Source organism: Balaenoptera borealis (genome assembly GCF_965194805.1).
Source record: "Balaenoptera borealis genome assembly, chromosome: 11".
In the NCBI taxonomy this organism is placed as follows: domain Eukaryota; kingdom Metazoa; phylum Chordata; class Mammalia; order Artiodactyla; family Balaenopteridae; genus Balaenoptera; species Balaenoptera borealis.
The window spans coordinates 610,424-636,720 of record NC_138868.1 but is presented as its reverse complement, the minus strand read 5'-3'; the positions used below and the strand labels follow the sequence as shown (position 1 = coordinate 636,720).

At 50.6% G+C, this 26,297-nt stretch overlaps 1 protein-coding gene and 1 long non-coding RNA gene across 5 annotated transcripts in view; both read right to left on the bottom strand.

Moving 5' to 3' along the window:
• The window catches only part of AP2A2 (adaptor related protein complex 2 subunit alpha 2), a 63,222-nt gene extending 43,866 nt beyond the window's left edge, over positions 1 to 19,356 (bottom strand). For all 4 annotated transcript variants that reach the window (XM_082341981.1, XM_082341984.1, XM_082341982.1 and 1 more), the window contains exon 1: positions 19,143 to 19,356. In XM_082341981.1, the coding sequence (XP_082198107.1) occupies positions 19,143 to 19,209 (67 nt within the window). In that variant the 5' untranslated portion in view covers positions 19,210 to 19,356. The remainder of the gene's footprint in view (positions 1 to 19,142) is intronic.
• On the bottom strand, positions 12,059 to 18,933 carry LOC309605769. Its single transcript, XR_014231536.1, has 2 exons — positions 16,816 to 18,933; positions 12,059 to 16,731 (listed from the first exon to the last, which is right to left on the bottom strand). It is a non-coding gene; the product is annotated as an uncharacterized lncRNA (long non-coding RNA).
• Positions 19,357 to 26,297: the final 6,941 nt, after the last annotated feature.

The following is a 26,297-nucleotide window of genomic DNA, read 5'->3' as shown; positions in this document are numbered from 1 at the left end:
ACTGTGAGGAACTGACAAGATGTTTTCCCAAAAGGCAGCACCATTTTACATCACCACTATAAAAGAGCAAGGGTTCCAATTTCTCCACTTGCTATTGTCCATCACTTTTATTCTAGCCATCCTAGTTAGTGTGTGTGAAGTGGTATGTCATTGTGGGTTGTTTGGTTTTTTTTTTTTTGGCTGCACCACACAGCTTGCAGGGATCTTAGTTCCCTGACCAGGGATCGAACCCGGGCCCTTAGCAGTGAAAGCGCGGAGTCCTAACCACTGGACCGCCAGGGAAGCCCCTGGTGTGTTGTGATTTTATTTTCACTTATTTTTTTAATCTCCCTTGTGTTTTTTTCTTTGACCCACTGGTTATTTAGGAGGGTGTTTGATTTCCACATATTTGTGAATTTCCCAAATTTCCTCCTGTTACTGATTTCTAATTTCATTCCATTGTGGTTGGCAAACACACTTCATATGATTTCAATCTTTTTAAATTTACTGAGGCTTTTTTTTTATGGCTTAACATACAGTCTATTCTGAAGAATGTTCCATATGCACTTGAGAAAAACGTGTATATTCTGCACTTGTTGGGTGGAGCAGTCTATAGATGTCTGTTAGGTCTAGCTGACTTAGTGTTGTTCAAGTCTTCTATTCATTGCTGATTTTGTCTACTTGTATCTCTTACTGAAAGCAGGGTATTGAAGTCTCCAATTATTATTGTTGAAGTGTCTATTTCTCCCTTCAATTCTTCATGTATTTTTTAAAATTTATTTTTTTTATTTATTTATTTTTGGCTGCGTTGGGTCTTCGTTGCTGAGCATGGGCTTTCTCTAGTTGCAGAGAGCGGGGGCTACTCTTCATTTCGGTGTGGTGGCTACTCTTCTTGTGGAGCATGGGCTCTAGGCACGCGGGCTTCAGTAGTTGCGGCACGCGGGCTCAGCAGTTGCAGCTCGTGGGCTCTAGAGTGCAGGCTCAGTAGTGACGCACAGGCTTAGTTGCTCCGCAGCATGTGGGATCTTCCTGGACCAGGGTTCAAACCTGAGTCCCCTGCATTGGCAGGTGGATTCTTAACCACTGCACCACCAGGGAAGCCCCTCTTCATGTATTTTGCTTCATGCATTTTGAGCTCTGTTATTAGGTATGAATATGTTTAGAATTGGGAATTCCCTGGTGGTCCAGTGGTTAGGACTCGGCGCTTTCACTGTCATGGGCCCGGATTCAATCCCTGGTCAGGAAACTAAGATCCTGCAAGCCTTGAGGCTCGGCCAAAAAAAAAAAAGAAAAAAAAAGAATTGATATATCTTCTTGAGGGGCTGACGCTTTACCACAGTAAAATGTTGTTCTATGACTCTAACAACAATTTTTGTCTTAAAGTCTATTTTGTCTGATATTAGTATAGTTGCTCCACCTCTCTTCTGGTTACTATTTGCAAGGCACATCATTTTTCTTCCTTTCACTAGTATCTTTTGTTTGTATCTTTTAATCTATAGTGTCTTTCGAAGAAAGCATTTAGTCGGATCATGTTTTTTTTAACCCATTCTGCCAATCCTGCCTTTTAATTTGAGGGTTTAATCCGTTTACATTTAAGATAGTTTCTGATAAGATAGGGCTTACATCTGCCATTTTGCTGTTTTCTATATGTCTTCTGTCATGTTCCTGCATTCTTCCATCATTGTCTTCTTTTGCATTAAGAAGAATTTTTCAGTGCACCATTTCAATTCACTTGTTTCTTTTACTTTTTTTTTTTAGTTACTTTCCTAGTAATTGCCTGGGGATTATAATCAACACTTAACTTAAAACAATCTAGCTTGATACAAACTTAATTTTAGGGAATTCCCTGGCAGTCCAGTGGTTAGGACTTGGTGCCTTCACTGCCGTGGCCTGGGTTCAATCCCTGGTCAGGGAACTAAGATCCTGCAAGCCGCGCGGCGTGCCCAAAAAAAAAATTTTTTTTCCTCTTTCTTTCAACAGTTTGACTATGATGTGTCTAAGTATTGATCTCCTTGAGTGTATCCTATTTGGAGGTCATCTTGGATATGTAGATTAATGTTTGTCACCAAATTTGGGGAGTCTATGTCTTCAAATATTCTTTCTGCGTCTTTCTCCTACTTCTTTCTTTATGGGACTCCAGTTATGGGTGCGTCAGTACACTTGATGGTGTTCCACAGGTCTCCGAGGCTCTGTTCATTTTTCTTCATTCTTTTTACTTTCTGTTCCTCAGATTGGATCTGAACTTACCTTAACAGAGATCTTAATTTAATTATATTAACAAACCTATTCCCAAATTCACTGATTTCTTTCTTCTATCAGTTCAAATCTACTGTTGAGCCCCTCTAGTGAATTTTTCATTTTTTCATAGTTATTTTATTTTTCATAGTTATTGTATTTTCAACTCCAGAATTTCTATTTGGTGGTTTTTTTAAAATAATTTCTACCTTTTTATTGATAGCTTCTACTTGGTAAGATATTCTCATACATTAATTATTTAGACATAGTTTCTTTTATCTTTTAGTTCTTAGAACATATTTATAGTAGCCAATTTAAAGTCCTTGCCTAGTATTACTAAGTCCAACATCTGGACCCTTTCAAGGATAGTTTCTATTGACTACTTTTTTCCTGCGTATAGACCATATTTTCCTGTTTCTTTGTGCATCTCATAAGTTCTTATTGAAAACTAGTATTTCAGGTAATACACTGTGGCAACCCTGGAATTCAGACTCTCCTCTTTCCCAGGGACTGTTGTTGCTATAGTTATTTGTTTAGTGACTTTCCTCAACTAGTTCTGTAAAGTCTACAATTCCCTATAGTTTACAGTTACTATAAGTCTTTGCTCAGTTAGCTTAGTGGTCAGTTAATGATTGGTCAGGAATTTCTTTAAATGTGTTGAACTAATAAGTGTCCCAGACACTGCCAAGAAACTGTGCGAGTACTGAGGCACACCTTCGATACTCAGGCAGCTATAACTCTGCCTTTGCCTTCACTTCTTATTTGTGGAGGGACTCAAGATTAGAGAGAGGTGAGAGACTATGGCCCTCTCAAGTCTTTCCTAGGCATATGCACAGTCCTGCCTCTGTGCAGCCTTCGAGATCCACAGGAATCTATCAGAGCTTTTCAAAGCCCCCTAATAGCATGTCATTCTTCGTATCTTTCTTCTAAGATCTTGGCCAGGCTCTTGTTTGCCCCCAACTGTGATATTAACTGCCACTGATCGTTTGCCACAAAGACACTAAGGGTAGGGCTCTTCTCAGTGAGTGAGATCAAATAATGACAGCTCTGCAAATGGGGCTTTTCCAGAAAGCTGCAAGGCCAGTCAGAGTAACAACACTCTGAGAAGAGGACTTTTGAGGGGCTCCAAATCTCATCTGTCCCTTCCAATGGCTGCAAGGCTGCTGGTTTTCACAGTTACCATGGCTGTAAGGCTGACGGCTTTCAATGCTACCACAGATCATGGGAGAGGAGAATGACAGTAGGTCAAGTTGGAGGTTCAGCAGTTTTTCTTGAATAAATCTTCCTGAGATTATGTCAACCTTTGGTTCATTTCCAGAGTTCCATCAAAGTTTATTTTGACCATTTTTACCAGTGTTTTCACTGCTTTTCTGGAGGAGTAGATTTACAGAGGTCCTCACTCCACCATTCTTACTAAATGGCGTTTCTGCTATACAGTCAAAGCCACTATGAGTAAAGAGTACTTTACCATTCGCCCCCCTGTCAATTCTGATTTCTGTATCTCCAAAATCCACCCCTACCTTTCCACTCCTACTGCCTTGATTCAGACCCTTGCCATCTCCTCTAGACCAGAGCAATCAATCTTCTCCTCACTGGCTTTCCTGCCTTTAAACCTAGTCTAAAATCCATCCTTCACATTCAAAATTATTATTCTACTAATAAAAACTAAATTGTATAGTGTCACTCCCCTGTTTAAGATATACCAATGGCCCACGTCCCACAGAGGAAGCGCCCCATGATCTGGTTATGGCCTGCTCCTCCCACCGTGTTCTCCTGCCACCCCCCCGACCCACCAGGCACCACTCATCCCAGAAACCGCCCACGACGCCTCGAGTGTGTCCCGCTGCCATGCACGCCGCTCTGCACTGTGACGCATGGTGCTCCCCCCTTTCATGGACCCCCCACACCCTGTCAGCTCAGCAAGACCTGACCAAGGCCAGGCATTACCCCATGTCACGATGCCTGACCACCCTCTCCTGACCATCTGCAGCCCATCCTGCTGAGTTGACCATCCCTCACTTTCACTGTTCATCTCACACACGTACCACTCTGCGATACAAGGGCTTGAGCTACTCTGAGGAGAGAGATCATGTCTCATTATCTTCAGTGTTTAGCATGTGAGAAGAAAACAGCCACGACCTTTACAATGCTCTACACAGGCCCTATGACCCCTGTCTCCCCACCTCCAATACCCCCGACCTAACCTTCTACCTAACCTCCTTCTTGGCTCCCTATTGCAGACACACGGCCTCCTACTATTTCCTCCATACACTGGTTATCTCTCCCCCCCAGTGAAGGCCTTTGTACCTGCTGTTCCCTCTGTCTAAGATGTACCCCACCCCAATTTCTACATGACCCAGTGCCTTCAAGTCTTTTGCTCAGCTGTTACCTTTAAAGCAAGACCAATCCTGGTCAGCCTATTTGAAGTTGAAAACCCACAGCCCCATGTTCCCCATCACCTTCTCGCCTTAATTTTTCTCTCTTGTACTTATTGTCTTCTAACATATGATACGATTTTCTTTTTATTTTCTATCTCCATCCACCAGAATGTAAGCTCCATAGGAGTAGGCAGTTCTGTGTGTTTTATTCACCACTATAGCCCCTGGCATTTAATAGGTGCTCAACAGATATCTGGTGAGGAATGCACACCCAGTGTAGAGTGTGTGCTCAATGACAGCAGCAGACATCTGAGTACTTGTGCTAAAAACTGCCCCAAGAGCTTTTAAGCAGTTGAGCTAGGAAACAACTAATATTTACTGAGCACCAGAATTGCCACCAATGCGGGTGACGTTTTCATCTCCAACAGAAAACTCTCTCGAGGCCCTCCCTCTCCCTCACATCCATCCTATCAGGGAGTCTTGTCCATTTTTCCTCCAGAAAAAGACTCTATTCTCACCACCTCCACTGCCACCAACGTCTCTTGTGTGGACTGTAACAACTTCCACCTTCCACTCCGGCCTCCTCCAATCTATTTCCTCACAGAAGCCAGGGTGATCTTCACATACAGGTAGACCTGTCACTCACCTGATTCTCTTCAGCCGCCTCCTACAGGACACCTAAGAGGAACTCAGATTTCCCGTCAGGGAAGGGCCTCCAAGGCCCAGCAATCTGGCTCCTTTCTGCTCCTCTCCCTCTCACTCAGGATGCTCCAGCTGCACTTGGCTTTCAGGTCCTGAAGCAGAACTAGCCCTAGACTACCCCAGGCCCTTCTCCCCTCAGGACCCAGCTCACATGCTGCATCCTCAGAGAGGCCCTTTATGAACACCCTACCTAAGGGAGTCTCCCTTCCATCCTCCACCATGATGAAGTATATTCTAAAAATATTTCTATTTTTAAAAGTTTCACTTCAGGGTTTAAAGTAACTCTTTGGAAAAGTTAAGTATCCAAACTCTCCTGGATTGACTCATCATTACCCATAATAGAATCCACTGACTTCACCACAAAAACAAATTTCCATTTACTATATTCCACCACCGGCAAGAAACTGCCTCATTAACACAGACCATGTCTATGAAACAAAATCCTATGAGATGCCTATCTCCCCTGCTTTGATTTCTGGGTCTCAGAGTCCTATAAACTGAACCATAAGAAGTAGGTGTGCAGAAGTACAGGCTGCGGTGTTCTGTTAGCAGAGAACAAGGCCCACCCTGCTTGCCTTCCTCAGGTAAGAAGTAAGTGCCACAGAGTCACATGTTCTCTTTAAAGTTCTGCTTAGAAACTCGTGCCAAACGAGCTGCATAGTGAGAACCACCCACCCAAATTAATTTAATAATAAAAGGTATTATTGCTCCACTTAGGAAGTATAGAAGGTAAAAAGTGCAGAAAGTCAAATTATTCTCTCCCAAGACCTTCCCTCAAGGAGTGGTTAATCCAAAGTATAAATCCAAAGGTTATGAAGGTCTGCATGGTTGGTGGGTGCGTGTGTGTGTGTGTGTGTGTGTGTGTGTGTGTGTGTGTGTGTGTGTGTGTAACATATAAAATTAGTCAAAAACTTATTTAAAAGGAGAAAACTGTATGACAGGAGCGCAAGAGCAGTCGCCACAACAGCTCTGGACACTGGAAGGATGGCCAAGTGCTTCACTGACTCAGCCTGACAGAGCAGACTGGGACCCAGCCGCCCGCAAGAGGGGGAACCAGTAAAAAGCAAACCTTGTCCGTCACAGAACCTGACGCCAGGTGCCTCAGGAGGCGGCTATCAGGAAGTGGCCTGGAAGTCTACGTAAGGAGCCGCAGGCCCCTCCAGCGGACCCCAGAGCCAGGCCACCTCTAGCCCTAATCCCAGCAGAGGGCAACAGGCCCGCCCTCTGGAAAAGCAGGGACACAGGAGCTCTAGGCCTGGTGACGCCACCGCGTGCTGGGGTGAAGCTCCACACTCAGAAAACACGAGTGAGCGACGGACTCCCTGAATGGCGAGACGCCCACACCCAGAACGACGGCCGCCGGACTCCCCACACTCACTCTCCCCACCGAGCCGGAGCGGAGCCCGGAACGTCTTCTGGAGAACACGGCTGCCACGCAGCTTCCCTCCGTGAAACCGGGAGCCCTCGCCCGTCACCACACAGTGAGGCCTCCCCCAAAGTCCTACCCGTGCTGGCTGACACTGGTCCACGTGAGTGGACAGACACTGACCACCAGGCGCCCAGGACGGTCTCACAGCACGAGCCAGAGACCAAAACAAACCTACAGGAAAAGAATGCAGAGTAAAGAGGCTACGGAGAGAAGGAAACTCCAAAACAATCAATATTCTTACATAAATAAAAGAAAACACAGCTTTAAGAACCAGATGCCACCAAAAGAGGAGCACTCAGACAATAATAAAGCCCTCAGGGGGGCAGGGAGGGATAAATGAGGCGTTTGGGATTAACATATACACACTACTATATATAAAATAGATAACCAACAAGGACCTACTGTATAGCACAGGGAACTATACTCAATATTTTGTAATAACCTATAAGGAAAAAGAATCTTCTAAAAAATAGATATATATGTATGTATAACTAAATCACTTTACTGTACACCTGAAACTAACACAACATTGTAAATCAACTATACTTCAATTAAAAAAAAAAAGAGAGAGAGAGAGAAAGCCCTCAAAATGTGGAGAAAAGGGGGACTTCCCTGGCGGTCCGGTGGTTAAGACTCCACACTTCCAATGCAGGGAGCACAGGTTCAATCCCTGGTCCCCCGGTAGAGGAATTAAGATCCCACGTGCCGCACGTGGGGCCAAAAAAAAAAAATGTGGAGCAAAGGGAACCCTCTTCCACTGCTGATGGGAATGTAAATTGGTGCAGCCACTATGGAGAACAGCTATCACATGACCCAGCAATCGCACTCCTGGGCATACACCCAGAGAAAACTCTAATTCAAAAAGACACATGCAGGGCTTCCCCAGTGGCACAGTGGTTAAGAATCCGCCTGCCAATGCAGGGGACACGGGTTCGAGCCCTGGTCGGGGAAGATCCCACATGCTGTGGAGCAACTAAGTGCGTGCACCACAACTACTGAGCCTGTGCCCTAGAGCCCACGAGCCACAACTACTAAGCACATGTGCCACAACTACTGAAGCCCGTGAGCCTAGAGCCCGTGCTCTGCAACGAGAAGCCACCGCAGTGAGAAGCCCACGCACTGCAGTGAAGAGTAGCCCCTGCTCGCCGCAACTAGAGAAAGCCCGCGCGCAGCAATGAAGACCCAACACAGTCAAAAATAAATAAATAAATAAATTTATATTTAAAAAAAAAAAAAAAAGACACATGCACCCCAATGTTCATAGCAGCTCTGTTTACAATAGCCAAGACATGGAAATAACCTAAGTGTCCATCGACAGAGGAATGGGTATACATATGGTACATATATACAATGGAATACTACTCAGCCATGAAAAAGAGTGAAATAATGCCATGTGCAACAACATGGACAGACTAAGAGATGATCATACTAAGTGAAGTAAGTCAGACAAAGACAAATATCACATGGTATCACTTATATGTGGAATCTAAAATATGATACAAATGAACTTATTTACAAAAAAAAAAAGACTCACAGACATAGAGAACAGACTTACAATTACCAAAGGGGAAGGGCAGGAAGAGGGGGGATAAATTAGGAGTCTGGGATTAGCAGATACAAACTACTGTATACAAAATAGATAAACAACAAGGTCCTACTGTATAGCACAGGGAACTATATTCAATATCTTGTAATAACCTATGATGGAGAAGAATATGAAAAAGAATATATACGTATAACTGAATCACTTTGCTGTACACCAGAAACTAACACAACATTGTAAATCAACTATAGTTCAATAAAAAAAAAAAAGAAAGCCCTCAAATTGTAAAAGTGATAGGCGAAAGAAAAATTCAAAAGGGCTAGAGTCACAGAAAAAAGAATACCACAAAGACAAAGAAATGGAGGACGAGAGATAAAAGAGTAAGAAAATGTAAGCCAAGAGGTCCACATTTCAACTATTATTAGAGGATTACTGAAAAAGGAGAAAGTGAAAAGAAATTATCAAAGAAATAAAACAAAAACATTTCCCCAAACCCGAAGGACATGAATTTCCAGAATGAGTAAAGCCACTGAATGCCATACCTGGGCACAGCATGTTAACATTCCAAACCACTAAGAACTAACTAAGAGTAGAGCTATGCCTTCAAAACTGAGGAAAAGTTATTTCCAGTCTAGAATTCACCCAAGCCAAATTCTCAATTAAGTATGAAGGTAAAAAATGCTTTTGTTTTTTCAAAAACGCAAAACCTCAAAACCATTTTACCTCCTATGCACTCCTTCTCACGTGCACAAAAGATGTGCACCACCAAATCGAGTGCAAACCAGCACAAGCCCAGAGGACAGACAGGCAGACTCCAAAAAAACAGGAGTTCAGCCAGAGACAAAACCCTCAGGACTATGTGAAGGGAAGTCCCCAGAGGACAGTGTGAGCAACAACGACCTGTCCAGAAGACAAGAGAACTGACCACTCAGGAAGGGCGTTCCCGCCAGGGGAAGGAGGGGCTGAGAGGCCACCTGCTGTGTCCAATCACATTAAGGGGGATCTTACAGTCGTGTCCGAAAGCTTGGGGCTGAAGAGCAATGGGTGCGTTAAAAGGTAAGCAAAGTCAGGGACTTCCCTGGTGGTCCAGCGGTTAGGACTCTGTGTTCTTACTGCGGAGGGCCTGGGTTCAATCCCTGGTTGGGAAACTAAGATCCCATAAGCCGCGTGGCCCAGCCAGGAAAAAAAAAAAAAAGGGCAAGAGCTAACGCCAAACAAATTAAGAGTTGACCCATTAGATAAAGACGATGGTGTGTATACATATACACAATGGAATACTACTCAGCTATAAAAAAGAATGAAATAATGCCACTTGCAGCAACATGGATGCAACTAGAGATTATCATACTAAGTGAAATAAAAAGAGAAAGACAAATACCGTATGATATCACTTATATTTGGAACCTAAAATACGACGCAAATGAACTTATTTACGAAACAGAGTCACAAAAAGAACAGACTTGCGGTTGCCAAGAGGCAGGGGGTTGGGGAGGGATGGATTGGGAGTGTGGGATTAGCAGATGCAAACTATTATATATAGAATGAATAAACACCAAGGGCCTACTGTATAGCCCAGGGAACTATATTCAATATCCTGTAATAAACCATAATGGAAAAGAATATGAAAAAGAATACATATGTATAACGGAGTCACTTTGCTGTATAGCAGAAATTAACACAACACTGTAAATCAAATATAGTTCAATTAAAAAAAGTCAAACCATTATTCTCAGCTAAGAAGAATATTTTCAGACATTAATTAAATGTTACAGATTAATTAGATAAAATATCGTGACCTACTAGAGAATGGGAAAAGGAAAGCTTAGGTAAGTTAAATCCTCATCTTCCACAGTAAGAAGTTAATAAATAATGACTAAATGGGGAAAAACACCCATGAATGGTATGTAATTTAGAATAATCACATTTTTTAAAGTAAATATTAGAAGAGATGGATAAAAATGAAAATAATTGACTCAGAGGTTAGGAATGGGGGAATGAGGTGAGGGTCAAGTGTTTTATAATTAACTTCTTAAACTACATTCTTGATTTTAATTTTTTTCATTTTTTTAAACATTTAATTGAGGACAAGAAAATAGCAAAAATGAATATAATTCGGAAGACCTGCCCAAGTACTTACTATAACCCTACCCCTCTCCCTGCCATACCAAGATGAATGACCCCCCCAAACCTGCCAGCCCTGATCTTAGCTCCTCAGAAGATCTGGTCCCGCCAGAGCCACCGCTCCAACAGTCACCCTCCCCACGCTCCACTGCAGGGACCCCACGGGCCCATCCTTTCAGCTCACTACATCAGGTAAGCAAACTCTGAACCCCACTGCCCCGCCCCCAGGACTTACGACCCACTCTCTCTCTGTCCCTCTCCCCGTCCTCACCCCCTCTTACCAGCCTCAATCCCATAACATAAACCAAGTCCCGACCCTCCTCCATCTAAGCACTTGCTGGCCAAACCCCTCCCTGCTGAATCCAATTCATGGTCAACTGGCAGGTGAGCCTGGAGATGTGAGCGTGCCTGGTGACACACCCCCAGCTCTGCTGGGCTGGCCTCACATGTGAAGCCCAGGGAGGCCCTGCCAGCTCTTCCCAGGGGCCCCCTCACAGCTTCTCCTCCAACACCTCCTCCCTCCCCCATCACTGGTGGCTGGGGCACCTGGTCCCTCACCAGCACCACCGCCCCCTGCACCTCTGCCGCTCTCTGCCTCTCCACTTTCCCCCTGGCCCCTGTCATTCCCATCAGCCAACAAACACGGTCTACCTCCCACCTCCTAGCAGGTCCTCACCTTTCTCACCTGGTTCAGAGCCTCCTAACCGGTCTCCCCTGCTCTTCTCAACCCAGCAGTCAGGAGTTCTCCCCAGAGGTAAGTCCCGCCTCTGCTCACCCTGCACTGGCTCGGCCTGGTACACAGGGTGAAAGCCAGAGTTCTCCTAACCGGCTCCGAGATCCGCACCACGCGCCTCTCCCCATCCCCCGGCTCTGAAGTCCAGCCCCTGTGGCCTCCCCACCTGCCCACCAGCACCCCAGGGACACCTGACCCTCAGCTTCTCTATCTGAACTGCAACCCCCCTTTATTTTTCCCTTTATTTTCCCTTTAATATAGTATGTGATGCACTGTACGTTACACTTATTTACTTTATGTCTACCTCACTAGAACGTAAGCCACATGGGAGCACTCTTATCTGTTTTTTTGCTCCCTGTGTAAAATAGGAACCCAGTAATTTGCTGAGCAAATGAATTAATCTTAAAAAAGCGTTCCTGACCCCACTGTGATGGGAAGAATGCCCCCCGCAAAGACACCCACACCCCAGTACTAGGATCCCGTGAGTTACCTTGCAGGGCAAAAGGAACTCCGCAGATGTCACTAAGGCTGGGGAATGAGCCAGCCCACGCAAGCAGCCCAGTCTAATCGCAAGAGCCCTCCGAGCAGAGGCTCCCCCCGCCTGGAGGGAGAGGTCACAGAGAGCCAAATCTGGAGAGGGACTCCCCCAAGGGGCCCGGGGAGGGGCCGCGAGAGAAGGCACGTGGGGCCTGAGTGCAAGCAGCGTCACCCACAGAGTCTCCAGAGGGGCCCTGGTTTCAGCCTAGGAGACAGGCAGAGCACCCTGCTGCCAGGCCGTGCCCACTTCTGATCCACAGAACACGAGATGTTACAGGAGTGCTGCTGGACGCTGCTAAAAGCGTGCTCCTGTGTCAGGGCTGCAACAGGGGCCAACCTGCCTTCTACCCTCTGCATCACCACCTCTTTACAGCAAAGCTCCGAGAGACCTGAGACTCTAGTTTCCCAATTCTTCTCCTGTAAACCACCCCGTCGGGCTCAGCCCTGCTCAGTTCTCTCCTGTGACCCGCCTGACCAGCCCTCCTCACTGGCCCAGGCTGCCCAGCTGCTTAGGGCTGGCACGTCGGTAGCTCTGGCCGTCCGCCTGGAGAGCTGGCCCAGCACTGTGGTTCAGGGGAAAGACCTGGAGCCCAGCAGCTTGGGTCTGGGTCCTCGCGCAACCACTCCAGAGACAGGGCCCTGGGCTCCCGGGCCTCGGCTCCCTCCTCCGTAAAACAGGAAGGAACTCAGTGCCTGCTGTACAGTATCATCATGAAGATCAGATGTGTAAACAAAGGTAAAGCGCTTGTGATGATTTCCACCCCCTCGGTCAGCTTCCCAGGTCAGCTTCCCAGTCTCCTGGTATCAAAAGCCACCTATAAACAATGCAGCCGTGGTCTTACCTCTAGCCCAGACCTTGCCTCTGAATTCCAGTCTTGGCTGTCTAACTCCCCAAAACCTACTGGCCAGAAACAGGGATAGGATTTACCCTCCCACCTTAGGCAACTAAAAACCTGAACAAAATTATATGAAACAGTAGCTTTCAGACACTGGACAACAGACTATGGAAAACAGCGGTCACTGAGAGTCAGAAAACAAACAAGAGGAGCCTACGACTGCCCAGCTCACTGCCTGGGGACAGGGGACCCAAATGGAGCCCAGAGGTGTCACTGAAGTGAGGAGACGGGCACAGGAGGCTAGAATGCACATTCTTGCGAGAGCAGACAGACAAAATAGACGAGAAAAACCCATCTTGTCATTTATTCTGTCTGTCTACTCTCACAAGAATTTAAGTTTCTGAAAGTACAGAGATTTTGTCCATTTGGTTAAGCACTGAATCCCCAGTGCCTAGAATAATGCCCGCACACAATGGGCACCCAAAAGATTTCTCAAATGAACGAATGAATTAAACAATTATGTCAAAAAATAGAATCCAGAAAAATAAAGAAATAAATTTTGAAATACACACCTTCAAAACACCCTTCACTCTTGGGGTTATATCAAATTATAGCAAAACAACAAGAACATAATATGAAAAACAATGTTTCCTTGGCTACTTATAAAGCAGATTTATATTAGATCTACAGCAAATGCTACATCAGAGAACGCACATCAGACAGACGTCAGCTCCTACAAAAGAGCATCTCCTCCCTCTGTGACCAGCTTTCCCGTAAGACAGTTCAGGAAGCCACAGACGCAAGGGACCTACGGCCCCACCCCATGGACGACAACCTCAGAAAAGCCAAGCCTCGGGAACTGAACGACTCAGCACCAACGGACCCTCAGACAATCACCCTCCTACCTCCCTCTTCCTCCACGTTCTCAGTGCTGGGAAAGCTGGCTGTGCTACTCCAGGCAAGGACGACTCAAACTGTAGTAAAGTAATGAGGCGACGCAAGTTTGAACCCGGGAATGAACTGAACAGAAGCTGCCAGCTAACTGACAGAAGTCCCTGAGACTGTGAGAAATGTGCTCCAGGGAAGGAGGGCTTATGCAGACTACTTGGCCCAAGTCAGCACGTGCTCCATCCCCGGAGACGCTCGCTCTCACAGGCACAGTGAGGTTCAAAAGAAGGTTCTGATCTGGTTGTACTGTACAAGACTCCCTCCCCCCCAAAAAAGCTACTGAACTGTATTTTTCAATAGCAATAAATGCAATCTAAAAGTATTCCAAAATACTCATTTTCTTGCTCTATTTTTCCTACTGTGCTTTAAAAAAACTATTCAACATCAACATAGTGCCCTTTTTCAATGCTGTTTAAACTGCAATAGAAACACATAATTGCCCTCTGAATCCCATCACACAAAGGAAGGCCGGCCACAGAAAAAGCAAAACACAAATCCCCACACAGCACTGCCCGCCCTAAGGAGCTCAAGGTGCTGTAAGTACACTGAATAACTAAACCTCACGACACCCTTCTATTGCCATCAGAAAGGATTTTAAAGGGAAAAAAAAAAAAAGACCTTGCAATGCAAAATACAAGCCAAGCAACCCAATTTGGATTCTGGTCTCCACACTTTTAAGCAATCCTGCAGATGGGGGTAGGTGGAAAGAACCACACACGGGAAACATCCCGAATACAAGGAGAGGGCTGAACGCAAAACCACTGCAAGTCTCACTGGGGTTTTTTTGTTTGTCTGTTTGTTTGTTCTGGCCGCGCTGCATGGCTTGCAGGATCTTAGTTCCCCGACCAGGGATCAAACCTGGGCCCTCGGCAGTGAAAGCACTGGACCGCCAGGGAGTTCCCTCACTGGGTTTAAATGTCGGGCAAAATCAAGACTCCAGGCTGTCTAGGGCCACAATTTGCAAAAGTGAGAAAGAAAAAGGGACAGCATCAGGATCTGACCCAAACCACTGGCCAGAAGTTTCCGCCTTAATGAACACATCCAGCAGTCAGCCAGCCACTCCCTGTTTCCTGAGGTGCCAGGAGGCTAAGGGAGCTACACGGGGCCAGAACTGCGCCAGGGAAGAGGGTGTCAGCCTCCCTGCAAAGGGGCTCCTCTCCTTCTTGGGCACAGGGCAGCTGCAGGCACATCACTGCCCTCCTTAAATCTGTAGCACCCGGACTCACACAAGCTGCAAGGACCAGACCACGGGCCCACCCCACAGCTGTGTGTCTCCCACCGTCCCCACTGGCGGCTCCCGCAGAAGCCTCGGTGGCCCCGCTTCCCTCGCCGCATCTAGGTGCTGCGTAGAGGGGGTGCCCCATGGGCAGTGACGGTGCCTGGGGCAAGGCTGGGCCTCGCCTCTCCCTTGCTGGCACCCCACAGCACCATCCCCATACCCTTCTAGGTCCTCTTCCCAAGTCGGTCTCCAAGGCACCGTTTTAAAACAGGGCCGCTTCCTCCTTACGTGGTCTTTATTTGACGCACCTTGGCCGAACCCTTACGACCCTCTCTCCAGCACAGAGGGCGAGAGCTGATCTCTTCACACAGCCTCAGCTCCCACCTCCACGAGGGAATGCCCACTGGAACCTATCCCTCAATTCTCCTCCTAATAAAATGACACGTTTCAACTGTGCCAACCTTCATACCAAAGTCAGGAAGATTCTGAAAAGGGAAAACGCCAAAATCAGTAAATACAGTTTTGTAATCCGACGTTGTAGGCGTCACGTGGCCTAGCGGAAATTGCTCATTTCTGTTTCCCAGTGAGTACCATCCCGTTCACCGTGCTGAGCTGGCAGCGAAGTCATTTAACTTACTCCGCGCTGCAGCCGCCAGAGGCTGACAGAAGCCACTGACGTTCTAGCTCCCCATGCGGCGTCCGTGTCCAACGCCAGCGCTGACCAGAGGGAGGGGCAGGACGGGAGGGGCGCACGCCTGTCGCGGGAGTCCTGAGCACAGGAGGTGCTCGATACACACGGACGTGCTGGTGGGAACTCACCTCCCACCCTGTCTGTCCATCTGTCTGCAAGCACCTCAGGAGACCAGGGCTGCGTGCTCCATTTCTCGGAACCCCAGCAGCATTTCCACAACAAGCCCAGATGCCACCCATTATCCAAAACCTGAGGCCCACCTTGTCCCAGAACTCAGAACCGCTCAGCCTTTCGGAGGAAGCACAGCATGTGACCATGGGCCCCCAGGGTGTCCCGGAGGCCAGCTCACAGGGAAGGGACCCCACAGCTTCATGGCAGCACAGCGCCAGACAAGTCTGCCACAGACTCACAAAAAGACTTTCCACCCTTGGCGGCTTAGAAGTTTTGAAATCTGAGCTCTGGGAGGCCGGCCTTGTGCCCAAGAACCTGCAAGTGACATTCAAGGAACACAGAGCCCCTCCTGCTCAGAGCTCCCGCCAGAGCCCCTCTCTCTGGTCACAATAATGCAAAACGCCTTTCCCCACGGCACTCCTGAATCTTACCCTCGGGTCTGACCCTATTCGATTTTTTTAAAGCCCAGAAATGCCTTTTAATCCCACAAAGACAGCCTTTCCAATAATTCCGCAACTACAAAATCCTGACACGTGTCGGTGCCAAAAAAAACAGAGCGAAAATCATTTTAAGAGGAAAGAAAAGTAATGCTGAGTATGTGGCATGAGAACACTTATCACCAGGACATTTCAACGTCTCGTAAGAGAAGCAGAGTGACCCCCCCCCACCCCTTCAGAAGAGCCAGAAGGGAAACACAGGGAAGAATACACAGGTATTTCCTAGAAGCAGCAACCACCAGCCTTAGCAGAAACGTTCAACCAGACCAAAGCCTTCCTTCCTCCCCCAGCCTGGTGGTCCGTCCCTCCCAGGAGCCTCGTCACATACTTCCTAAATCGGTTTCTAAGGAATGTAAATTATGCAGAAGAGTGCAAAAGAAAACATGCAAGAAGAGCAATTTTTTCAAAAAGTCAGCATTTTTTAAATGTACAGACAAGAGTAAAATGAACCTTAATTTTTTTTTTTTTTTTTTGGCTGCGTTGGGTCTTCGTTGCTGTACACGGGCTTTCTCTAGTTGCAGTAAGCGGAGGCTACTCTTCCGTCGCGGTGCGCGGGCTTCTCACTGTGGTGGCTGCTCTTGCTGTGGAGCACAGGCTCTAGGCGCGCAGGCTTCAGTAGTTGCAGCACACGGGCTCAGTAGTTGTGGCTCACAGGCTTAGTTGCTCGGCGGCATGTGGGATCTTCCCGGACCAGGGCTCGAACCCGTGTCCCCTGCATTGGCAGGCAGACTCTCAACCACTGTGCCACCAGGGAAGTCCCCAAGTTAATTTTTGGGGCACGAAATTGGTTCGCTACCTGAGCCACAAAGCTCCACGGAACACGAGGACACGGACACGGGCACCTCTCAAATCCTGGAGCACAATCACGGCCACCAGCGCAAAGAGGCGCAGCACACAAGCCCGTCCACTGAAGCGGATCCCAAAGTGAGGCACAACCCGAGGCAGAGCTCGCTCCTAAGGCGGACATTCAAGAGACTACGTTGTGCAGAAAGGGAAAAGGGAGCTGCGATTTTAGGGCTGAAACGCTTCAGTGATACTTCAGCTCCAAATCCACCCATCCGTGTCAGTGGAGAAGACCAAGCTCCGTGGCCGTGGCCCCGGCTGCCCTCTCCCCACAGAGCCCGGCCACCTGGCTCACCCTCACAACAGGAAAGCAGAGCCGGCCAGGCAGGGGGCAGCAGGGACCCCTCTCCCTGCTACTAAGGGCTCGGCTCAGGGCAGCTCCAGCCAGGGCACGCTGTCCGATCCCATCTCCCAGTCAGACCTGCTCCTCCTCCCCGCTGTGTGCCCGCCGCCCGGCCTCGGCCCGCGATGCCCTTCAGCCAGTGCAGGCCCCAGATGGGCGCTGTCTCCTCATCCACCGGGTGCCGTCTCACGCCAGACACTGCCAGCTGGGGGGAGCACCGTGGTGGGCCGGACAGACGTGGCCCCCACCCCGTGGGGCTTCCACTGCGGGCCACGGGGCCACGAACTGCTGACGCTGCTCTGAGGGGAGAGGACAGCGCCGCGGCCAACAAGGGGGTAACAGGACGGAGAGGAAAGCTGGCTCTGAGGAGGGGGCCGTACTAAACAGAACCCCGCCGCCCACCCGCGCCCTCCGAAGGATTAGGCGCATCTTCTTCTTACAGATGCTCCGTCAAGGAAGACACTGTCTTATTCACGGGTCTACGCCAGGGACTCAGGGTGGGCGTGGGGGGGGCAGGGGTTGTGCCCTGCAGGGTAACAGCGGGAAACACTTTTGGTTGTCACAACTGAAGCATTTAGGCGGCAGAGGCCAGGGATGCTGCAAAGCACAGGACAGCACCGCACAGCCAGTGACCAGCCCCAAATGCCACCGTGCGGGGTGGGGACACTCTGTCTACACTCAGTCCACAGCCAAGTCTCCGCTATGTGGCAGACCCAGCACAGAACACATCTAGTTCGTAGATGATCACTTGTCCAAGAAAATGGGTTTCAATCTCAGTGACCTGCCCAATGCAATTTTCTTCCAAAATGGAAGGACAGATGTGATGGCTAATTTAAGGCGGCTAAGCTTTGGCCCAAGGGGTCTCCTGAAGCAGTAGCACACTCACAATTAGCTTTCCAAGACGCATTACGATTACGAATATTATTGTCTATGAAATCACATTACACAGCAAAGAAAGAGAAAAAGGATACTGCCCGACTTGTAAAAACACAGACCTCAGGGTGTGTTTCCACACCGATTTCTTGCAGAGAAAGGGAAGGGACAGAAAATCTAACCTTCCACAGTCTGGGTCCTCCATCCCAGTCTAAGGAGGTGACGGGATCAAGGGAGGGTTCAGGACAACAGCATTTACCAGTAGATGAAGTCACAAGCATTCTTTAAAACATACCGAAACCTCAGGTGTTGAAATCCACAAATGTCTGGTGGATAACAAACAAGAAATAAAACCAGACAGGAAACTGGCTTTGTGTCTATCTTTTTAACTACATAAAGGGGACAGCTACCTGAAAAGCAACAGGAGTTTCTGCGCACCAAAGTCAAATGTATCGGTGGACCAACAGTGCACCCACCGGCCTCCCGGCCGTTGCACTTTTTGGGGTGGATTTTTCCACTCCGAGGGGACACATATCGCTAAGAACACTGGCCCTGATGGAAGACGGCGGGCAGAGGAGCAGTTCCCCTAAGCCATCCCAACCCCCCACCGCCCGGTGTCCAGATTCCCTCGGGAACGAGTCATTTTAATCAGGGCCTAATAAGCCGCCAGAACCCGGGTCAAGGAGCTGCTTCCTCGGCAAGACGCGGGTTTCGCTAGTCCCACTCCCAGGGAAAAGCCACGCTGTTTTGGAAAACGCTGGGTTAAATGCTCCATTGCTAGAAAGACGGGCCGACTGCTCGAGATGACATCATGCTGGGGAGGGGCGCCTTCGCCAGAAGCCCCTCATTGGTGCCACAGACCCCGCGCGGCTGCGGAACGCCGCCCTCACCCCCGCACCCCTGACCCCGCCCCTACGCCAGGTCCTCACCTCGCTCCCCACCCGCCCCCCGCCCGCCAGGTCCGCGCCCCGGACCCCAGCCCCCGAAGGCCCCCGCCGGCCAGCCCTTCACCCCGGCCTGCGCCCCCACCCCACGCAGGCCGGGTCCGGGTCCCGGCCACTCACAGTTGCGGATGTCCGAGATGAAGACCGCCAGGCCCCGCATCCCGTCCCCCTTCGACACGGCCGGCATCTTCGGGCCCGGGGAGCGGCCTGGGCTGGCGGGCCCGGAGCAGGAGCGGGCCGCGGGCCGCGGGAGCGGGAGCGAGAGCGGGGAGGAGCCGCCTCAGCCGAGCCGCCCCAGGCTGCAGCGCCGCTTTCGGGGCCGCCGCCGCGCGCGCGCGCACGCACGCACGCTCGCAGCCGCACGCACGAGCACGCTCGCTCGCGCGGCCACAGATGGCGGCCGGGGCGCGGGGGCGAGCATGTCGGTGGCGGGCCCGTAAAGGCAGGCACGGGGCGGCCCCGAAGACCGATGCCGCGGGCGGGGCTGCGCTAGGAGATGCGAGTTCTCTTGCTCTGGGCCACCTCCGCCACGACCCCGCCCACCAGTCTCCACCGAGCCGGATCCCCAGTACCCTGATTCCCACCAGAGAACCCAGCGCCCGACCCCTGCCTGGGACGCACCGCCACCCTGACCCCACCGCCCCGACCCTTACCCCAGACCTCTCACCGCCCTGCCCAGCCGAAGTCCTGGGGCAGCTTGCTGCCGGCCTTGGGGGACCAGTCTCCATCAGAGCTCTGGGGGCCTGCTGCACATCACCTGGGCTGTCCAGAGCCAGCCCCTTCCTTTACAGAGGGCGAGCCGAGAAAACTCTCCACCCCCATCCCTTAACAGCACCAGGTGACCAGGGCCCAGTCTTGAATCCGATTCCTCACTGACCAACCACACCCTTTGCCACTGTTGGCACCATGCACCTCTGCAGCCTGGGGAGGTGGAGGTGAGGACGGCCACTGCGGCCCACCTGCAGCGCACTGCAGGGCCCTAGGCAGGCACAGAATCCAGGGAGTTTGGAGAGCAAGGGGCCCTGCTGAGCTCTCCTTCATGAAGTAGAATGGATTTGAAGAGGATCCTTCCTCATCTGGGATCACCCAGGCCCTGTACCTGGAACCAGCCCAGACCCACCCTGGCTCACTTCCTCAGTTCCCACTGAGAGCCCAGGCCCGGGTGGACCCTGGCCAGGAGGACAAAGCACCCAGGCTCTGGTCCTTTGGGACCCCTGGGGGGGAGCCGGAAGCCATGGAGACCCGAATCCTTATAAGGCAGCAATTTCACCACCTTCCAAGACCTTCCAAAGGGCTGGCCGGCAGAGGGCTTCCTGAGGGAGAGACCCCTAGGGCCTGCATCCCCAGGCCGGAAGATTATCCTACCACAGCCAGGCCAGGGGACTCAAAGGAGGAGACTGTGACCCACCCCTGGCAGCCACTCACAGGGCGGGGCAATGCAGAGAGGCTGCAGGGGCTCATGCAGGGCATGGACAGAGGGCAAGCTCAGCCCACGGTGCAGGGGCTTCTGGGAGGAGGGGCTTGGAGATGGGCAGGCATCCCACCTCCTCTCACTGCTGACCCTGGGCTTCCCAAGCCTCCTGGGATTCCTTCCCACCAGTGTGTGTGTATGTGTGGGGTGGTCCCAGAGCCTGATGAGACACACAGCTGGCAGTGCGAAAGCCCCTAACCTCCTGCCTCCTGCCCCGCCTTCACTGCCCTGCAGATCACTCAGTCGCCAGGCTTCGGGCCTGAGTCGATGCGGCCCTCCCTGAGCATGGTCACTCCTCAGCGAGGGACAGGTCACTTTCGGCAGCATGCAGTGCTTTGTTTCTTGGGTTGTTTGAACTGGACATGTGTCCCATTCTAGCCATTGCTGGTTCCCCGGCTCTCCTTCTGTGTCTAGCAGGAGGGGAGGGCCCCAACACTTGCATCGTAAAGGAGAAGAAATGAAAGCCAGGGAGCCCAGAGCCCGGAGCCGTGGTGTCCAGGGGGCTCCTGTGGCGTTAGCTGGCTGTGTCTCCACTTGTACCTGGGCCTGTCAGTTTTATGAGTGACCCAGTTTCCTTTCCATAATCTCTGGAGTGCGTTGCAGAAAATAACCTTCCAGAAAATTGGGGTTGGCAGCCTGGTCCAGGCGTGGCTAGAGGCCCTGAGCAGCCATGCGTGTTCAGGGACAGGATGTGGCGTCCTGGGCCCCCAGTGGCTACCTGTGCTGACCAGGAATGATATGCCAATGATATGAACTCTGTGGTGGGTGGGGACTTCGAAGGAAGCCCAACCACCTGGCGGACAGGGACGGGCTCAAGCCCCTGACCGCTCACCTTAGGGAGGTGGGAACCTGCCTATGACAGCGGGTCTCATCTCTCGCAGCCATAAAACTGAGCCCAGAGCCACACACGGCAGATTCAGATTGTTACAAAAGAGACACAGATGGGCTTCCCTGGTGGCGCAATGGTTAAGAATCCGCCTGCCAATGCAGGGGACACGGGTTCGAGCCCTGGTCCGGGAAGATCCCACATGCTGCAGAGCAACTAAGCCCGTGAGCCACAACTACTGAGCCCGTGTGCTGCAACTACTGAAGCCCATGCGCCTGGAGCCCGTGCTCCGCAACAAGGGAAGCCCTCGCAATGAGAAGCCCGCACACCACAATGAAGACCCAACACAGCCAAAAATAAATAAATAAATGAATAAATTTATTTAAAAAAAAAAAAAAGAGACACAGAAGGTGACTCTGTGGCCTCCCCGGCTGCACTCAGGAAAAGCTGGTGCACTGGTGGGGCCCAGAGAAGGGGGGTAGGGGGAATATGGCAGACCAGGGGACCCCGACCCCTACTTTCCAGGAGTCCCCATCACGCTTCACAGCCCCTTTCCCCTCTCTGGGCAAGGTTGTCCCCATACTTGAAGACCCTGTCATGACATCCCTTGAAGAGGTTACTTTGTAAGAGAAAAGTCAGTTCCCCCCAAAGCTCCCTGGCCCAGCTCCATCCCTTACGACCTGAGAGGGCCAAGTCCCAACACAAAGTCAGACTTGGGGACTTCCCTGGTGGCGCCATGGTTAAGAATCCGCCTGCCAGTGCAGGGGACATGGGTTCAAGCCCTGGTCCGGGAAGATCCCACATGCCACAGAGCAACTAAGCCTGTGTGCCACAACTACTGAGCCCACGAGCCACAACTACTGAGCCTGCATGCCACAACTACTGAAGCCTGTGTGCCTAGAGCCCATGCTCCGCAACAAGAGAAGCCACCACAATGAGAAGCCCACACACTGCAACAAAGAGTAGCCCCCGCTCACCGCAACTAGAGAGAGGCCGCGCACAGCAACGAAGACCCAACGCAACCAAAAATAAATAAATAAATAAATAAATACATAAATAAATACATAAATAAATAAATAAATTTATTTAAAAAAAAACAGTCAGACCCGGATTGGAAAGACTTAGCTGCCAGGAGAACTGCAGGAAGTTGAGTTTCTGTTGACCAAACTCTGCAGAATGTGTGTAGGATGGATTCTGAGAGAGTGGACCAGTCCCACAGGGCACCCAGCGATCTGGGTCAGCTGAGTCTGCCTGGGCAGCCGACTGCCTGGAAGCTGGACTCAGTGGCCCTGTGTTAAAACAAGGTTGAGATGCCAGAAATTCCTGCATATGCTGTAGAGAAAGGAATTCAGAGATGTATTATCTCCCAGTTCTGGAAGCTGGAAGTTGTTGATCAAGGTGTTAGCAGGGCTGGTTCCTTCTGAGGCTGTGACTGAGGATCTGACCCAGACCTCTGTCCTCGGCTTGTAGACGGCCATCTTTGCCCTGTGTCTCTTCACACCATCTTCCCTCGATGCATGTCTCTCTCTGTGTCCAAATTTCCCCTTTTAACAAAGACACCAGTCATGTTGGACCCGGGGCCCATCTTACCCCAGCACGAACTCATCTGAATTAATTACATCTGCAACGACCCCAAATAAGGTCCCATTCTGAGGACTTCAACATGTGAACTTTCAGGGGACACAATTCAACCCAAAACAGACGTTTGGCGACATGATTTTGAATCCTTGCCCCTCCTTTTCCATCCTACCTACTTGGAGCACGGTTCTGATGGCTGAAGCTCCATTTTGGACCACACCCTGCACTGCGCTAGCCCGCAAGCTGCCCGTGTTTGTGCCACTGTGGCTGGGGGCTCTGCTACACCGGCCAAACCTAGATACTAATTAACACCTATTCCCATGCCCGAGGGTGCTGTGTCATTGGGGTTTCTGGTGCTCTAGGGGCCTAGGACATGTCGGGATGCCCCCCACCATCCTGTCCTGTGGCCTGTCATCAAGACCACTTCACGTCCATTCCCCTTGGGCTTGAAGGGGCCTTACAAGCACTGTCAATCATCAGCCTCAGGAGCAACGCAGCTGATGACGCCAACCAGGGGAGGGGGGGAGCATCCCCCCAGGATGCTGCCAGTTCAGGCATCCTGTTCACCCCCAGAGCAGGGAATCATGACCTCCAGTCTCCCTAAGGTACCTGTTGAAAAATACACCCCTTGACCTTAAAGGCTGGATCAGCCATGCTGGTAGCCAGCCAGCCGTCCATCACTGAATGGGCCTCATATTGTGGGGTGTTTTGTGGCATCGCAGGCCGACATTCACCCACTGCAGCTCCTTCCTCTAAGGGCCCAACCAGGGTGGGCTGATGGAATATAAGCCAATTTTAAGATTAGCCTGAGAAAAACAGCTTTAGGAATGAAAACATACCTAAAAATATCAGTTCAGGCCTTTCAGCACCACTATAGTAGTTTCCTGCAGCTGCTATAACAGATAACCACAAGCTGATGGTTTAGGAACAGCAGAAATGGATTCTCTCACGGTTCTAGAGGCCGGAAGTCCAAGATCAAGATGTGTGCAGGGTTGGTTCCCCTAGAGGCTCTGAGGGGGACTCCATTTCCCGCCTCCTCTAGCTTCTGGTGGCTGCGGGACCCCTCAGCCCGTGGCCTTCTCCCCTGCGTCTGCATCTTGGACCTTCCTCTCTCTCCTCTTACAAGGATCTCAGTCACTGGACTGAGGTCTCACCCTAAATCCAAGATGGACTCCTCCCGAGATCCTAAGTCACATCTGCAGAGACTCTATTTCCAAAGAAGGTCACCGTCACAGGTGCTGTGGGTAGGGACGTGGACAACCTTCCAGGGTCCACCACTCCACGTGCCCCGTGACAGCCACCAAGAAACGCTGCCCATTTGGCTTTGTCGACACACGTACCACCCCTCCCCTTCGTTATGGGGTATTTTCACGTGGGTTGTGGGATGGCGAGAAGCATTAAAACCCATGACTGACACCACAGAGCACGCAACCCTGTGCATGGCCACTTGTCCATCGCAGAAGCCTACCTCGGGGCTTAGCACCTGCCCGGCCACTGGCTGGACACCTACATGCCAGACAGCACATGATGCCCAAGTCACGGCAGTCACCCCAGTCCTGGTCAGATGGGCTGGTGGGGGTGCGACACAGCAGATCTGCTGTGCTGGCTCTGGAGCCATATCTGGAAGCTTCCGCTGCACATGACACGCCCTGTTCCCTCTCCCTTCTTGCTCTGGACTTTGCTTATCCCAGCACCCAGGGAGGGTGTCTCCATCCACGAGCTGGAGGAGGGCTCGACAGCAGGAAATCCTTGCATGCGTCCCTCTTCCTGGCCCTCCGGCCTCAAAGCTGAATGTTATGCGGCCCAGGAGCGATAGGACAGTGATAGTGGCTTGGGCCCTGCCCTTGGCGTGACCCCCGGCCAAGCCTTCCCCATTAAAATAGGACAAGTCACGGGTGGCCCCTGCCAGGAAAACAACTTACCTTGTGCTGACTTGGCAAATGAAGAGAGGCTCAGGGCTGCCCACGGGGCCAGGGACCCCACCCTCGCCCTACCCGGGAGCACTGGCCACCCCAGGGAAGACACAAGCCTGACCCCAGAAGCCCCACGGCCACCGGGCACCTCCAGCAACAAGGTATGAGTGCTCTTGGGGTGTCGACCAGGTACTGGGCTCCCCATAGTAAGACAGGGATGCCCTCCAGGCCCTCCTGGAGAGGCAGCCTCAGACTGGGGATCCTCGGCTGGCCGGGTGCCCCCGAGGTGGGGTGCTCTGGCCCTGCAGGTGTCCCCAGAACATGGGGGAGGGGCCCAGTGGCAGCAGGAGAGCTTGTCTCTGAAGGCCCTCTTGCTCCATGGGGCCTGTATCTGCCCTTGCGTGTCCTCTGGTGCCCATTGCAACAGGCGGGGGACAAGGGGGAGGATGGAGCAAGGGTGGGCCAGACCTGGGCTCGCAGCTCAGAGCCTGGACCTGGCAGGGCAGGCTGTTCCTCAGGCAAGAGGGCCAGGGATGGGGGCTGAGGGTTAGGGTTTCGGGCCTGAGCGAGGAGTTTATACTCAGATTTACATTAAATTTAAATAATTAGGATTTGATTTATTAAAGTTATAATTTCAAAACCTAATTTTTTAACCTGCTAAGTTCAGTTTTACAAGTCCATATTCCCTTCATAAGCCTAGCAGATTTTATAGTTGTTTTTAAGGGGCCTCTGAATAATATTTGGTCCCATCGACAAACTCAAGCATTTTCAGCATTTCAAACTGAATTTATAAATTAAGTATCTTTCACTTCCATTTATGTACTCTAGCTTGTCTGAACTGACAACAAAATCTCAGGTGCTTCAAGAATGCATACACTCAATAGATTAAATATTTAAAATGGTGAACCCCAAGTTGTCTCAAATGTTCCAGAAACATGCACTACCAAATGTGTTCAAGTTTCACTTCATCTGTAAATGCTAACACTTTGGTTCAGATTCTCTTAAACCTTCCTATGCTTCATTCTAAATCTTCCTGTGGCTGGACCCATTTAAAGAAGTCACCTTTCAATCCAGGTGCTGGGGCCCCTTGGCACCAGCTCTGCCAGCTGGGAGGCTGACAGCTTTGTGCTCACAACTCCGAAGACCCCCAAACCCTGCCCAGTGGGGGCTCTGGAGAGGGGGGCTGGCGCCAGGTTCCCTGTCACTCCTTCCTGCCTGCTCTTGGGGTCTGCCGTGTTGGACCAGAATGAACCCTGAGTGGATTCTGCAATTCTTTTTTAATTTTTTTAAATTTTTATTTATTTATTTTTGGCTGCCCTGAGTCTTCGTAGCTGCGCTTGGGCTTTCTCCAGTTGCGGCGAGTGGAGGCTACTGTTCGCTGAGGTGCACGGGCTTCTCATTGCGATGGCTTCTCTTGTTGCGGAGCACAGGCTCTGGGCGCTCGAGCTTCAGTAGTTGTGGCGCATGGGCTTAGTTGCTCCGTGGCA